The sequence below is a fragment of the Miniopterus natalensis genome, chromosome 7 (assembly GCF_054644295.1).
Source record: "Miniopterus natalensis isolate mMinNat1 chromosome 7, mMinNat1.hap1, whole genome shotgun sequence".
NCBI lineage: Eukaryota > Metazoa > Chordata > Mammalia > Chiroptera > Miniopteridae > Miniopterus > Miniopterus natalensis.
In genome coordinates this window covers 83,159,242-83,173,848 of record NC_142087.1, presented here as the reverse complement: position 1 = coordinate 83,173,848, position 14,607 = coordinate 83,159,242, and the positions used below count along the sequence as shown (strand labels likewise).

At 60.3% G+C, this 14,607-nt stretch overlaps 1 protein-coding gene across 4 annotated transcripts; it reads left to right on the top strand.

Moving 5' to 3' along the window:
- The first annotated feature begins 271 nt into the window (after window positions 1-271).
- Window positions 272-12,864, top strand: CHRNA4 (cholinergic receptor nicotinic alpha 4 subunit). 4 transcript variants are annotated; one of them, XM_016202355.2, is made up of 6 exons: window positions 272-527; window positions 1,859-2,010; window positions 4,339-4,383; window positions 4,516-4,625; window positions 6,889-8,212; window positions 10,049-12,858. In XM_016202355.2, the coding sequence occupies exons 1-6, from the start codon at window positions 455-457 to the stop codon at window positions 10,172-10,174; spliced, it is 1,830 nt and encodes a 609-aa protein (XP_016057841.2). In that variant the 5' UTR covers window positions 272-454; the 3' UTR covers window positions 10,175-12,858. The 4 variants fall into 4 exon arrangements, with proteins under 4 accessions (XP_016057841.2, XP_016057850.2, XP_016057868.2 ...); XM_016202364.2 differs by lacking the exon at window positions 1,859-2,010 and having other exon boundaries at window positions 446-527; window positions 10,049-12,859; XM_016202382.2 differs by lacking the exons at window positions 272-527; window positions 1,859-2,010; window positions 4,339-4,383 and having other exon boundaries at window positions 4,533-4,625; window positions 7,025-8,212; window positions 10,049-12,864.
- The last annotated feature ends 1,743 nt before the right edge of the window (window positions 12,865-14,607 follow it).

Below are 14,607 nucleotides of genomic sequence, written 5' to 3'. Positions count from 1 at the left end.
CGAGGAGCAGGACTGGAGACGGGGACTAGGGTGGGGGGCAGTGCCTCGTGGTCCGGAATCAGGCCGGTTTTGCGCAGTGACCACTACCCCCACACGGGGCTAGGGCATTTCACCAGCCCCAGGAGGACAGGGGAAACTTTACCTCGGAGCAAGCCAAGCTCAGCCTCCTCCCCTTCCATCCTGGCCCTCCCTGCCTCTCCCTCCCTCTCCCCCTCCCCTCCTCCCTCTCCTCCCCCTCCCTCCCTCCTGCTGGAAGCAGGCAGGTCCAGTGGGGCTGCGCCGCTGAGACCACAGCCCGGCGCTCCCGGCTCCACGGGAGAAGCAGCCGAGCCAGGCCCCGTGGACAGAGCGGCCCGCGCCGTGCAAGGGGCATGGAGCTGGGCGCACGCGGGCCATGGAGCTGGGGCAAGGCTGAGCCGGGAGACTCCCGCGACTAGAGCCCGCTCGCTGCACCATGGAGCTCGGGCGCCCGGGGATGAAGCCGCTGCTGCAGCTGCTGCTGCTTCTGGGGGCCAGCCTCCTGCCCGGTGAGTTTCAGGGAGCTGGACGAGCCCCCTTTTGCCCCTTTCAGGGCTGCCCAGGACCTCCGGCAGTAAGGGAGGCTGCGGTCCCAAACCACGGGTGCGCACAACCGGCAGCCACAGAGGCTCCCTCACCCCCAAGATCTATAGGCTGTCTGCGGTTCCAGCTGATCAGGGCAAGGAAGGGGTTAACCCGCCCAAATGTGGGGACAGGGATTTGGGTGGTGCGAGGGGCTGTTGTTTCAGCAACTGGACTCAGAAGCTCCAACTTGGGTGGAGAGAAGCAGGCCCATATCACCCACTCGCGCCCCCATCCGGCCAAAGTAACCTGGAGACCCCACGTCCATCCCTGCCCCTGGTTTTGGGGGAATCACAGAGGTAGCCTCTGCTGGGGGAGTTCTAGCCCCCTCCGCCTCCCTTCCCCTTGGCAGCCACCTTGCTATTCAGGAGGAGTGAGGGAATTGAACCCCAGGCCTCCCCATTGAGGAGTGGCTACACCTTCTTAGCCAAAGGGACCAAGAGACAAGGTCTGGGCTGTGGGCTGGGAGTGCAGAGTCTGGGTCCAGGACCCACCCCAGGGGTGCATGAGTCCTCCTCACATCCTATGACTCACAGGTGAGCAGTGCAAGCTAAGAGGTGCAGGGGCAGGGGTCTCCCCTTCCCAAAGCCCTCTGGATTCAGGTGCCAGGGAGGCCGGGAGGCCGGGAGGCCATGGGGCTGGGCCGAATGAGAAAGATCCCTCCCCAGGCCCTCCCCAGTGTGGCACTCAGTCCAGTCTGTGTGTCTATCCAAGAACACAGGTGCTGTGCTTGTTGTCAGGGTCAGCACTTAAAATGCCCCTAAGCATCAGGGAACAGTAACTCGTTCTGGGCTATACTTGGGGTTGCTGGCAGCCACTGAAATCAAGCTCTGAGTGGCTTGCTTTCTGGGTCCCTCACTACTCTTCCATCTCCTGCCTGGGCCTGCCCCCCAACCCTGCTGCCTTCTGCCCTCGTCCTGCAGTTACTCCCATTTTGTGCTTTGAGGCAGGGTTCTCAGGACTCTGCTCGTGGCTGGAGATGCAGCCTCTGACAGGGACATCCAAATCAATGCTTATGGGGACAACTGTCCACTTCTGTGGTGAGGTGCCCGTGCTAGGAAGGCCCGAGGGGGCTGAGAAGGCTTCCTTAAGGAAGTAGAGGGTAGGGCAGCTCATGCAAAGGTCCTGAGGTGAGAGGCACATGCCGGAAGAGATGAAAGGAAGCAAGGTGGCTGAGCATGGCCTGGCATGAGGCTGGAGGGGCAACCTGGAGGGCCACTGTACCCTGCTCCTGACTCCCACGGCTGCCTGTCCCCAGTGAGCGGCCACATGGAGGCTCGGGTCCATGCAGAGGAGCGCCTGCTGAAGAAACTCTTCTCTGGCTACAACAAGTGGTCCCGGCCAGTGGCCAACATCTCGGACGTGGTCCTTGTCCACTTTGGCCTGTCCATTGCACAGCTCATTGATGTGGTAGGTGCCAGGGTGGGGAGCTCTGGGCTTTGGCTGTCACACATGGTCCTAGAGGTGGCCCCAGGGCTGAGGAGCCTGCATGTCCTGTGAGAACCTCTGTCCAGGCCCCCGCCTTGCCTATCAAGTACACCTTTGTGGTGGGGTCCGGAGGGGAGGCAGGTTCTGTGCACACTTGTCCCAAGCCCCTGCTTTTCTCTCCCCCACATGGAAAAACCAAAGTGGCAGGTTGTCAGAGTGGGTCAGGGCTGTCCTCCTCAGAAGCAAAGAACAGAAAGTGGCCCTGCGGGTGAGTCAAGTGTCAGGTTGGGCTGTGAGCGGCCCCTGACCTCAGCTGGTCCAGGAGGCCCCCGTTACCTACTGGAATGTGGGGTTTGGAGGAGTCTTGGATAGGTCTGGGGTGTGTTTACCTTCCTGGTTAATGACCAAGGGGGCTGCTGGGGAGATGCCGGGGGCCCACCCTTTGAATGGCCGCTGCTTTAGAGGGGCTGGGGCACCCATTTGGGGTGGGAACCCATCCTTCGGGTGTGATCTGACTGGGTCGTGGGCACACAGCCTGGGGTGGGGTCCCAAGGTCTTTGGAGTGTGGCTCCAGCCTGGCAGGGAGGGGCCTCTGGGAACCTAGTTTGTCCAGCTGCAAGGGCTACAGATATCCCCAAGTGCATCCCCTGCCAGGACCCCAACCTCAAGTCAACTCAGTGAGGGGTATGGGGGCCCTGGTGCCAGGCTGGTACCATCATGTGACACTGTTGCTGCCCACCAGTCTTCTCACCTGTGAAATAAGATAAGCACAGCATTGCCATCTTGGGCAATATCTGAAGGGCTTTGGATGTGGGAGGGCTGTGGCCACCTTCAGAAGGACAGAAAGGGCCAGCATGGGCCCCATTAGCAGGGAAACCCAGTCAGTATGCCTTGTCCTCAGCTGTGTCCAGGCTTCTACCCTCAGCATCACTCATGGTTCTTGCAAAGTCTTCCTGGCCTGGGCACAGCTAGAGGCAACTTGAGATGGTCCAGGGTTCCTAAGCCTGCTGAGGTTTGCAAACAGAGTTCAAAGTGGTGGCTGGTGGAGGTGGCCACTGGCTGCCACTCAAGGTTCCGGCTGCACCACAGCCTGGCCGCTATGAGATCCCCACACTGCCCGTCTCCCCAGTTTGCCCAGGGGAGTCCAAGGCCAGGAGGGAGCACCCCAGCTCCAAGACCCATGGCAGCACCAGGCAGGGTGGGACCAGCTCCCAGGCTCTACTGTGGCTCTGGGGCCAACCAAGGGCACACCTGCACCTGCCTGGGTGCTGATGAGGCCCAGGGCTGTGTTGTGGGTGAAAGGGGCCGTCCCAAGTCTGGGCTACTCTGCCAGTCTCCTTGCAGGGCTCATGTGTTTGCTACAGGTCTGTGTAGGCTGGAGTGCTTGCGTGTGCAAGTTCATGCCTGCAGAGGAGCCCAAGGCATCCCTGGTGCTTTCCAGGCCCTGGGCTGGTGTGTGAATTTGGCTGGGTAGGCAGCTGGGGAAGGAGGTCAGGCCCTGTCACCTTGAAGCTCCTTGAACCTGGGGGTGGGGGATGGGGCACAGCAGGGACAGGCTGTCCACCCAGAGGGAAAGGCAGGACTGACAGCCTGGCTTTGCTTAGGTCACGCATACTCCTCAGCATCTTTTTGAGCGAGGGTCCCACTTGGTCAGCTAAGTGGCCTGTCACAAGGTGGACCTGTGGGAAAGCAGGACCAAGGGCGATGCCTGGGGGTTCAGGGCACATGGTGCCTTCTCCCCAAACTGGCCAACTGGGGGCTTGTGTCTTGGGGGAGCAAGAAGGAGAAGTGCCGAGGCCTGTGCCTTTGGGACACAAGGCCCCACCCTGGCCAGAGTCTGGGTAGCCAGTGGGGTCCCGAGCATACCAAGGTGGATTCAGTGGTAGCAGGAGGGCACAGGTACCTGCTCACCTGGGGCCCATGTGCAGAGGTGCTGCCCAGCTGAGACAGAGCAATGCAGGCTGTGTGGGAGGGAGGCAGCTCCTCCAGCAGCTGGGGAGCCCTGGCGCGCCTCCATTTCCCACACACCTATCCACTGTTGGGGGAGGCCAGGCCCCAGCCACCTAGGCAGTTGGCCAAATCTTGTCCTGACTTTCCTTCTGGAAGGTTCTTCAGGAGGGCCTTGTCCCCATGTCCCTAAGTCCCTTTTGGGCCTACCAGCCTGGACTTGGTTACTTCCAGAGACGAGGTGCTCATTCCCTCCCCATGTTTGGCCCTGGCCTGTCCTTGTGGGTAAGTACATTCAGGGCCAGAGAGAAATGGGCCCCATCACTGAGGGGACCATGACTTCTTTTCTTGTTTGTGTCCTAGGATGAGAAGAATCAGATGATGACAACGAATGTGTGGGTGAAGCAGGTAAGTGGGAGGGGAGCCCTAGCCACTGCCCCCACCCCTCATCCCTGCTCCTCTCCCCACCCCTCGTCCCTGCCCCACCCATCACTGCCCCTTACCTCTCTCAGTGTGGCTTTCTCTTCCGACCCCGCCCAGGAGTGGCATGACTATAAGCTGCGCTGGGACCCCAGAGACTACGAGAACTTAACTTCCATCAGAATCCCCTCCGAGCTCATCTGGCGGCCGGACATTGTCCTCTACAACAAGTGAGCCTGAGGGTTGGGGCCTTAGCCGGCAGGGATGGCAGGTGCCTGCATCCAGCTGAGCCCCAGCCAGAGGGGCCTAGGTAAGGCGTGGACACCTGGGGCTCCATGGCCCCAGACCAGCCTCAGGGACCTAGGGTGGCCACCTCCTGGCTTGGCCTTGGTCTCTCTCCCTGGGGGACAGGGGAAGGGGGCTGGGACCCCTACATGACTACAGGCCCCAGAGCTTTTCTTCAGGCTGGAGTCATTTTTGGAACCTATCCCCTGCCACATGCGCTCATTTCCGTTGCAGAAGTCTAGTAGTGCAGGGTTCTCACGAGGCCAGTGGAAGCCCCAGACTGCTGGCCCTGGTCCAGCTACCAGCCCCGCCCCCCTGCCTTTCATCTCTACTCTCAGGCCCTGCCCTGCCAGCCATCACCGCAGTCCCCAGACCCCTCCTCACACTCCTGAGCAAACAAGGCTGTGTCCGGCTCCAGAAGCTGAGCTGAAATCTGACCAGCAGATGATCTTCTGTTTTGGAGGCCACAGTTTTCTAGGCACAGCCATAGCAGAGACTCGGCTCAAACTTGTCCTTTCCTGGGACCCTGGCCGGGATCCCTGAGCCCAGGGCAGCCTGATGTCCTCCCATGTCCTCGTGTCCCTGCTGTGTCATCTCTGAATCCGTGCCTGGGGCTGCAAGGGCTCACGCTATGTTTACAAAGACAAGCACTTCACCCCTCTGTCCGCCATCTATATGCATCGCCTGCCTCCCCACCGCCAGACCCCTGTGCACAGCCCCTTCCAGGGCCCCGGGTGCTGGGCCTGACCTACAAAACGTTGCTATTTGATTAAGAACGGCTGGGCTCCCTTTCCAACTTAATTGATTCCAGTAATGGCAGCGGGAAAAGCGGCCGCACGTGAGGGAGCCAGAAATGGTTTGGGGATGCATTAAGTTGGGTCGACTAGGGGAGCGGGGAAGGCAGGCACTCTGTGCTCCACAAGCCGCTGGTCTGAACCACAAGCCTTGAGTCCTCCAGCCACCCAGCCTTCCTGGGGTCCACGCTCAGCTTCAAGACCCCCCCCCCAGAGAATATGCATCAGCGTCAGCACTCTGGGACCCAGGGAAGTGTCACATTACTGGGAGAGCTAAAAATTCCTTGGGGATGACTGCACCTCTCATGAGCTCTGGGACTTGTGCAGCCCCCCAACCTGCAGCCCAGGAGAGTGGGCGCTGCCACCCAAACCCTACACCTTTTCCTCCCTGCCAGGACCCGTGGGAGCTGGGGTGGACACCAGCTTCTCCATGGGACTGTGGTCAGTGCCAAGGCTCTGTCAGGACATGGCCGGGGAGAGGGTGAGGAGCTGGCGGCTGATGCTGGCCAGGCCAGGCCAGGCCACCGAGGAGGTCCGTGTCCAGGGGCAGCGGTGGCTGCTGGCTGAGCAGTCAGGCCCAGGGGTCAGGCCGAGCTGCTGGGCAGGGGTAAGGGCAGGGGCGAGGCCCAGCTTTTCTGATGGCTTTGGGGCACCCCAGTTTGGAGGTCATGTACATGAGGCTGTGCTGTCTACTTGAGGCTTTTCTACATGGTTCCTTTGGGGCAGAGGGTGTCGCATAACCAGTCATGGGGCATCTCAGGGCTAGCCAGATGGGCCTCTCTGCTCCTACCTGCCCCGGAGCCCCAGCCCCACAGCAAGCCATACACAGAAGGGGCTCATGGCTGGACAGTTTAGCCCAATGCAACACCCTGCTGGGGATGAGGAGTGGGGCCGTAAGGTCCTGGCGTGTTTGCCTTTGCTGGGCCCAGAGGAGCCAGCTCTGGGAGAGGGCCCAGACCTTGCTGCGGGGGTCACAGCCTCGATCAGAGGAAGCTGCCCCTTCCTGCTGCCCTGCTGGGTGGCTGGGTCCCACATGCAGAGCACAGGGCCATCCCTCAGCCCTCTGGACCCACCCCTCGGTGCAGAGACCAGCATGAGGTGGGCGGCACAGTCAGTGGAGGCTTCCGGGGCAGAGGAGAGATTTCCCTTCAGGTTTCAGAGCAGAGGCGCAGGGCTGCCCAAGGAGCGTGGGGCTGCCACCCCCCTGTGTGCGTATGGGCGCCACCAGGTCAGAATGGATAGCTGGGGCCTTGTGGGAAAGCAGAGGCTGAGAAGGCACAGCGAGGCTACTCCTGCCTGGGGCCTGGACTCAGGACCAGGTGCTTCTGGGGCGGCAGAGCGTGCCCTGGCGGGCACTCTGGGGACCAGCCCCAGGCTGCCTGTCCCTAGGTCTCACTCCTCTCTTCCTGCCCAGTGCGGATGGGGACTTCGCTGTCACCCACCTGACCAAGGCCCACTTGTTCCACGACGGGCGGGTGCGGTGGACGCCGCCCGCCATCTACAAGAGCTCCTGCAGCATCGACGTCACCTTCTTCCCCTTCGACCAGCAGAACTGCACCATGAAGTTCGGGTCCTGGACGTACGACAAAGCCAAGATCGACCTGGTGAGCATGCACCGCCGCGTGGACCAGCTGGACTTCTGGGAGAGCGGCGAGTGGGTCATCGTGGAGGCCGTGGGCACCTACAACACCAGGAAGTACGAGTGCTGCACGGAGGTGTACCCCGACATCACCTACGCCTTCGTCATCCGGCGCCTGCCCCTCTTCTACAGCGTCAACCTGCTGGCCCCCTGCCTGCTCGTCTCCGGCCTGGCCGTGCTGGTCTTCTACCTGCCCTCTGAGTGCGGCGAGAAGGTCACGTTGTGCATCTCCGTGCTGCTGGCGCTCACCGTCTTCCTGCTGCTCATCACCGAGATCGTGCCCGCCACCTCCCTGGTCATCCCGCTCATCGGCGAGTACCTGCTCTTCACCATGACCTTCGTCACCCTGTCCATCGTCGTCACCGTCTTCGCGCTCAACGTGCACCACCGCTCCCCGCGCACGCACTCTATGCCCGCCTGGGTGCGCCGCGTCTTCCTGGACGTTGCACCGCGTCTGCTCCTCATGAAGCGGCCGTCTGTGGTCAAGAACAACTGCCGGCGGCTCCTCGAGTCCATGCACAAGGTGGCCAGCGCCCCACACTTCTGGCCCGACCCCGAGGGGGAGCCCAGCTTCGAGAACAGAGCCCAGAGCCGGGGCCCCTCACCCACCCTGTCCGTCTGTGGTCCCTGCCAAGCGCCAGTCAGGCCCCAGCCGCCCCGCACGTCACCCTCAGGCCAGGAGGCCAAGGAAGCCAGCCCCTGCCCCTCACCCAGCCCCTGCCGCCCACCCACCAGCACCTGGGCCCCAGGGCTCACCAAAACCCGGTCCCTGAGTGTCCAGCATATGTCCAGCCCCAGCAAAACAGCAGAGGGCAGCGTCCGGTGCCGGTCTCAGAGCATCCAGTACTGCGTTCCCCAAGACAAGGCTGCCTCCCGGGCCAACGGCCCCACAGCTGGCTCCCTTCCCTCCCTGAGGGCTTCCTGGGCCGAGCTCCAGGCCTCTCCCCACAAATGCAAGTGCAAGGAGCCATCCACTGGGTCCCTAAATACTGCGTTCAAAGCCTGCAATCACCTGCCCCTGTCGCCCGCCCTGGCGCAGGCTGTCAAGGGTGTCCAGTACATCGCAGATCACCTAAAGGCAGAAGACATAGACTTCTCGGTAAGTCTTTGCCCCAGGCTGCATCCAGAGGTGCCCCTGGCCCTTGTGGGACTAGCAGACGCTCAGAAGCAGAAAGTCGCCAGGGAAAAACTCCAGAAACCGGACCCAGACCAGGCTGCCAGCTTTGGGGAACACAGCTGCCGAGCCCCCACCCTGGCCTGCTCTGTCTTCCCTGAGCCTCCCATACTGGCCAGGTCCCTGGGGTGGAGCTGGGGCAGGTGGCCCACAGTGGCTATCCGGAGCAGACCATGGGATCTTCTTTGGGCTTCAGGACATAGGAGCCCATGGGCAGCAGGGAGGGGCCTCCAGCCCCATCGATGCCTGGTTAGTGTCAGCCCAGTCCTCCAGCCGCCCTTCATCCACACTGTGCTCGGCCACCATGGCCTGGTTCTGGTTCCCCATGATTTGACTTCACTGATTGCCTGGACGACCAGGGCGGCTTTGGTCTGCACTGCATTTCATCCTCAGGATGGGGACGTCGCACGGGGGGATGAAAGGCAGTGAGAACAGTGTGGCCTCCGGCAACACAGGGGCCTGGGTGGACTCTATTTATAAGTGGCCCCATCTGTTCTCAGGTCTCCTGTGAATAAACAGGCCGTTTAGGTTTGGTTTGAAACCATCAGGACACCCGATTACTTTAAAAAGTCAGAGTGGAAAATGGCAATGACGAATCGCTCTCCCTCGCGCTCCCAAAATGGACGGTTGAGCCCTGCCCCTCACCCAGGCCTGTCTGACTCAGTAGTGCCCAGCAGGCCTGGGCCTGAGGCTCCTTCCTTTCTGGCCCCTCAGGTGCCAACAGGCTGCCCACCCAGGACCCGCCTTGGCCCTGTCAGGCTTCCTGGGGTCACTCTGGAGGTAGAGGCACCAGGTTGAGGCCAGAGGTGGGGTTAGGAGCTGGGACCTCAGAGTGGCCAGCCGCAGGCTGGGGCCTGCTCCCCTCTCATAGACACTCTGTGCCTCAGAGTCCCCATCTCTAGATGGGACAGTGCCACTACCTTCCTCACAGGTCTTCACTCTGGTGATGTGCTTAGTGTGCTTCTTGCTAGTGCCCATGGCTCACCCTCTGGCCTTCCCCTCAAGCCTGGGCCTCTCCCTCCTCCCTCTGCTCCCAGCACCCAGATATGTGCCCCACACCCTCGGGGAGCTAAGGGACAGAGCTGAGAGACCCCACTGACCCCTAAGGAGCCTTGGGCCACGTGGGTAGCTGGCCCCTAAGCACCTGCCCTGGGGGGGAAGGCAATGGGGCCTCAGCTGTCACTCTCAGACACCATGCACCATGGGGCCCTCGGGGCTCCTGTTAGAAGTCAGGTCCATGTTACCTAGGGTTCTCCTGGCCCTCATCCTGCATCACCAGGGGGTCTGGGAGGCCCCTCTCTGGACTCGCTTGGTCCATCTGGAAAATGGGGGTACACTCGATGGCCTCCAAGGCAACCCCTCAGCTTTAGCAAACTGGGAGCAAATTCCACCAAGAAGCGGCCTAGACCATGGTGTTACTCCAAAGGCCCTCCCGGCCCCTACCCCCTTGGGGCTCAGGCACCCTGCCAGGCAAGTGAAGTTGGGGGGCACAGCACCGAACTCCCATCTCCCAGGGCAGCAGCCCTTAGAGGGTGTTGACCCTCTGAGCTCAGACTGCTCCTAAGCCCAACCTCAGCTGGACATGTCACTTCTCTTGGCCCCCCTCCCTACTTGGCACCTCAGTTACAGGTGTGCCTTCACCCCTGGTGACCTCAGCGGTGAGGACAGGAAACAGAAAGCCTGCCACACAAAGCCCCAGCTTCTAGCTGCCTGTGTGACAGGCAAGGGTGTGGCCAGGGGTGACTGGAGTCTGTGTTGCAGGTGAAGGAGGACTGGAAGTACGTGGCCATGGTCATCGACCGGATCTTCCTCTGGGTGTTCGTCATCGTCTGCTTGCTGGGGACAGCCGGCCTCTTCCTGCCACCCTGGCTGGCCGGCATGATCTAGGGGCCCCTGCAGGACATGCAGCCTCTGTGGTCTGTACCTGCTCCCTGAAGGACTGCATGGTATGGGGCCAGTCACCTGCCAGGCTGCTCTCATCTTCTGTCTGCTGCCTCCTGGGGGCCCGTGTGGCTCAGGCGCTGGGCCCTGCCCCAGAGGCAGCCCAGCTAGTAAATGCTTGTTCTTGCCACAGGGTGGTGTTGCTGCCTAAGTCTTACTAAAGTTTATCCAGAGTATGACCACAGGTTGGCTTCCTGCCCCAGATATGTGTCCAACTACTCTCCGCAAATGTCCCAGCAGTGAGAAGTCCCGGGGCCACACCCCTCGGCCCCTCTGAGCCCCAAGTGCCCCTCCTCCTTGGGATCCCGAGGCCACTGCCTGTCTAGTCGTGTGGGGGCACCACCCCCTGGCCCTCAGGCTTCCTCTCTTTGACCCCACAGAGGTGAGTCAGCAAACACGTGAATCTCACTTGCTGGGTGCGCCTAAGCAGGGGTTTTATTTTGTTTTGTTTTTATAAATTAGTGAAAACCCAAGTTTTGTGCCCAGGGAGCTTTGAGGAGTGGAGCTTTTAGAGCTGGTCCCACTTGGAGGAGATTGAGGGGCAGGTCCTCCATGGGAGACAGACCCTTGGGCTTGGGAAGTCCAGACGTTTGCTTTCCAGGGGTCCTGGGGGATCCTAGGCAAGCTCTTCGCAGGGGCCTGCAGGTCCCTGTGGGCACTGGCAATCTGTGAGGGACCTAGAGTATCAGCCAGGACCCAGGCTCTGGGGTCCCCATCTGGGCTCCCCTCACCCCCAACACCTCCTTGTGGGCTCTCCTCTGTGCACAACCCCACAGAGACGTCCTCTGGGTCATACCCATGAGCAGGGGCTTCTCTGATATAGTCAGTAGCCATGGACCCTGAGGACAGTTCACCCAGAGCCAACTCTGGGACCCTTGGAGCGTGTGGCCCTAGGGTGGGGCCCCTGAGGGGGTGGAGGGGAACCCTCCACAGGCCTCCTACCCTTGGACTGGTCCACTAGGGCCAGCTCAGCCCAAGGGCCTCTGTCACCCCACAATGCAGGGGCCACCAGCCAAAGCTGGTGGGGGGATGCCCGAGAGCAATGGTCCTGGTGACCTAGTATCATCCCCCACAGGGCAGAGTGCTGGGCAGCACCAGCAGTGTCCCCTCCGATCCTGGAAAACATTGCCCTGGGGGTGATGTGGGGGGTGCTGCCCCCTCCCTCCTTAATTCTTTGGAATTCTCAGTTTCGAAGTTGGGGGCAGCCCCACAAGGACACTGAGTGGAGGAAGGAGGCAGCGGGCTGAAGAAGGGAGCTGTTCCTTGTTTCCAGGGTCAAAGTCCCCCTTCTCCAGACCCCGGCGTCCCAGTGTCAGGGCAGCCGTGGGCAGGTTGGATCTGGGTGTCCTGCCTGGCCGCTGCATAGGTCACCAGCTTCTTGGGAGAACTGAGGGACTAATTTGGTGACATTTGGAGCAGAGCATACCAGGCCCCCAGTGAGCCTTGTTGCTGCAGAGGGGGGATTCACTGGTCCCAGGGAATAGCAGTGCCCGTGCAGGAGACTGGGGGCTGCACCCCTCACCTCGGCACCATGAGACGGGCACCCTCACCCAGCTAATGGGAGACGGGGACCTGACTCAGGCCCAGGGGTCCGCATGCCCAGGAGAGGGATGCAGAGACCCATGTCTAAATCCTGGAGTTCTCTCCTCCCCAGCCCCCCAGGCCATGTGGGACCCTGCCTGCCCAGTTTTGCTCTGCACCTGCTTCCTGGGGGTGTCGGGGCATCAGTCCCAGGACACTGGGGCAGTTCTCCAGGGTGGGGGAGTTCACCCAGAACTCTAGGCCCCAGGGCATCAGGGATGCAGATTTCAGATGTAAGCACCTCAATCATCCTTACGTAAGCAGACTCGGCCGCCAGATGCACCAGCATCTGCCAGGAGTGGCCCTGGCGCTGGGCCCGGCCCCAGATGTGCTTTTCTGAGTCGCGAGGGAGACCTGGTACCAATCTACTGGGACTATAGAAAAATGTCAGGAAATCCGCCACAAGTAACCCCAGCCACTATTTGCCTCCAGTGTGTGCAGTGTTTCCTTAGTGTAAGTTTTACATATGACAAAATGTATGATCTAAGGCCTAAATCGATACCAAGGACCTAGGGCACCATTCCACGCGCAGGACACCACCATGGCCGGCCCCAGGCAGCGCCCCTGCCCCCAGCCTGGGTGTCCAGGTCCCCACTCTTAGGACTCGTGCTGAGACATGCTGTGAGGTCTTCCTGGGTGTGCCCTCATCTCTCTGTGTGTTAACCACGTTTTTTATTTTCTGTATCTTGTGATATTTTGACATCTTGGGAGACACTGCCCTCCCAGGGCTGGTGGACAGCTGGGCTTCATGTGCAGACTGCCCGTCTAGGGCCATGCCCCACCTCCTCCTCATCTCACGCTCAGGCACCAGGCCAGTGTTTCCCGTCCTGCGTCACCCAGGGCCAGGCAAGGGGGGATAGCCCAGGGCCCCGAGGCCTGCTGGGGCTGTCCTGACCAGCCCCTCCCAAGCTGTGTGCCTGTCCTGTCTGGCCCTCCCCTCATCCCTCTGCCTCCTGACCGGGGCCGGGCCCCCTACCCAGCATGGCACGCCCTCTTCTCTCAGGAAACTGCGTAATAGGTTCTCCTCTCAACAGCACTGGCCCTTCATGGCGTCCCTTGGTCACCTTTAAGTTATGATGGGCACCGAGCACTCCCAGGTACACACTTGTGTGGGGTCACTAGGTCACGGGGTGGACACTCCCACACCCGAGAAGCATCTCCAGTGAGGGTCAGCTGGAACAGTGTGCTCACTATTCTTTCATTTTGTTAACCCTCAGCCATTGAATTTTAGAGTGGAAGAGGGGAGAGGGGGAGAGAGAGAGAGAAGCATCGATGTGAGAGAAACACATCCATTGGTTGCCTCCTGGACGCACCCCAACCAGGGCCCGGGATCGAGCCCGCAGCCCAGGTATGTGCCCTTGACCAGTGCTCAAGACCCTCCAGTGCTCAGGCCGACCCTCACCACCGAGCCGCACTGGCCAGGGCAGTCTGCTCCTTCACTGGTTGGGTCGCCTTTCAGTGAGCTGTAAGTCACCTGCAGGTATGAGGTCCAAGGCCTTGGCCCCACCTAGTGGGAGACCCCTCCCTATGCGTGACGGTTCATGTCTGTGTCTTTTGAAGAAAAACTCATTCTGATGAGAGGTAATGTCTTATTGTTTTCTTTTTATGGTTGTTGCTTTATGGGTCCTGTTTGAGAGATCCTGCCTGTCCTGGGCTTGCAGATACACCCCCTACACTTCCTTCGAGAACGTTTACACCTTTCACGTGTCTTTAGGTTTACCATGTTTTTCGAATTAAGTTTTGTGTGTGGTGTAGACAGGGACAGGGCACCAATGTCTCCGATTTGAACCTCAAGCTGCTTCGCACCATTTGTTGAAAACACCGTCCCTTCCCCAGTAAAATGCCTAGAAACAGCAGCCCCCGGATCTCCTGGCTTTCTGGCTGTTTTTGCTGCGGGTTTACTCTGTCTGGGCCTGGAGCAGGAAGCCGCGTCCTCTCTTTTGATGCACTTGGAGAGCTCACCTCCTGGTGACTCAGATGTGCTCCTGAAATTTCTGCAGCTTCAGGAGCTGCTCCGCCGGCCCCTGGTCCCTGGTTCCACAGGCCCCGCCCTTGCCAGGAAAACACCCGAGCTGGTCAGCGGTCTGGAAGGTCAGGGTTTCATTTCTTCCTTCTGGCAGCTGCTCCTAACTCAAGGCCAATGTTTGTTTTTCAAGAGCTTAATGAGTTGATATGAAGACTATCCCCCCAATTCCTCCCACCCCCAAACAGAACTAGCGCCCCGTTGCTCCACAGTCCTGCCACTCGCACCAGCCCTGGTGGAACAATCTAGAATTTTAGGTTGCTGCAGGCGTGATTGTCTGGGGAGGGCTTGGTTCTTCAGCCAGTAGCCCCCTGCCCTTCCTGTATGTGCGGTCGTGTCTGCCACTGTCCTTTCTGCAGAATGTGCCTCAGTTCCCACAGAGCGTCTGATGCAGCTCCTCGGACTCAGGGCCTCATTCATTCCGTGAGGACTCGACAGGATATAAAGTCTGAGTATTTTTCCTCCAACACGTGGAGGTCATTATCCTCCGGGTTCTGCCGTGGAGCGGCTCTTATTCTGTGGATGTTTAAAGATTGTTTCCTCTGTGTTCATCATGTTTTGTGTGAATGAACCTATATTTAAAAAATCGACCCCGTCTGGCACTCTGGGCCTTTCAATCTGAGATCATTAACTTCCTCTAATTCCCAGATCTTAAAAAACACTTCTTTCAACATTCCCCACCTCGCTTACTCCAACCTGCCTGGTGGAGCTGTGGTGTGGGTGCCACACGTGTGACCCTACCTCACCCTCTATCGCCTGGCGACCCCTGCCTGAC

Bases quoted from the DNA above. Each gene is read 5' to 3' on its own strand.
- CHRNA4 (XM_016202355.2), top strand. From the start codon at position 455: ATGGAGCTCGGGCGCCCGGGGATGAAGCCGCTGCTGCAGCTGCTGCTG. The intron at 4,384-4,515 runs GTAAGTGGGAGG...GACCCCGCCCAG, and splicing joins CGAATGTGTGGGTGAAGCAG to GAGTGGCATGACTATAAGCT. The intron at 4,626-6,888 runs GTGAGCCTGAGG...CTTCCTGCCCAG, and splicing joins GACATTGTCCTCTACAACAA to TGCGGATGGGGACTTCGCTG.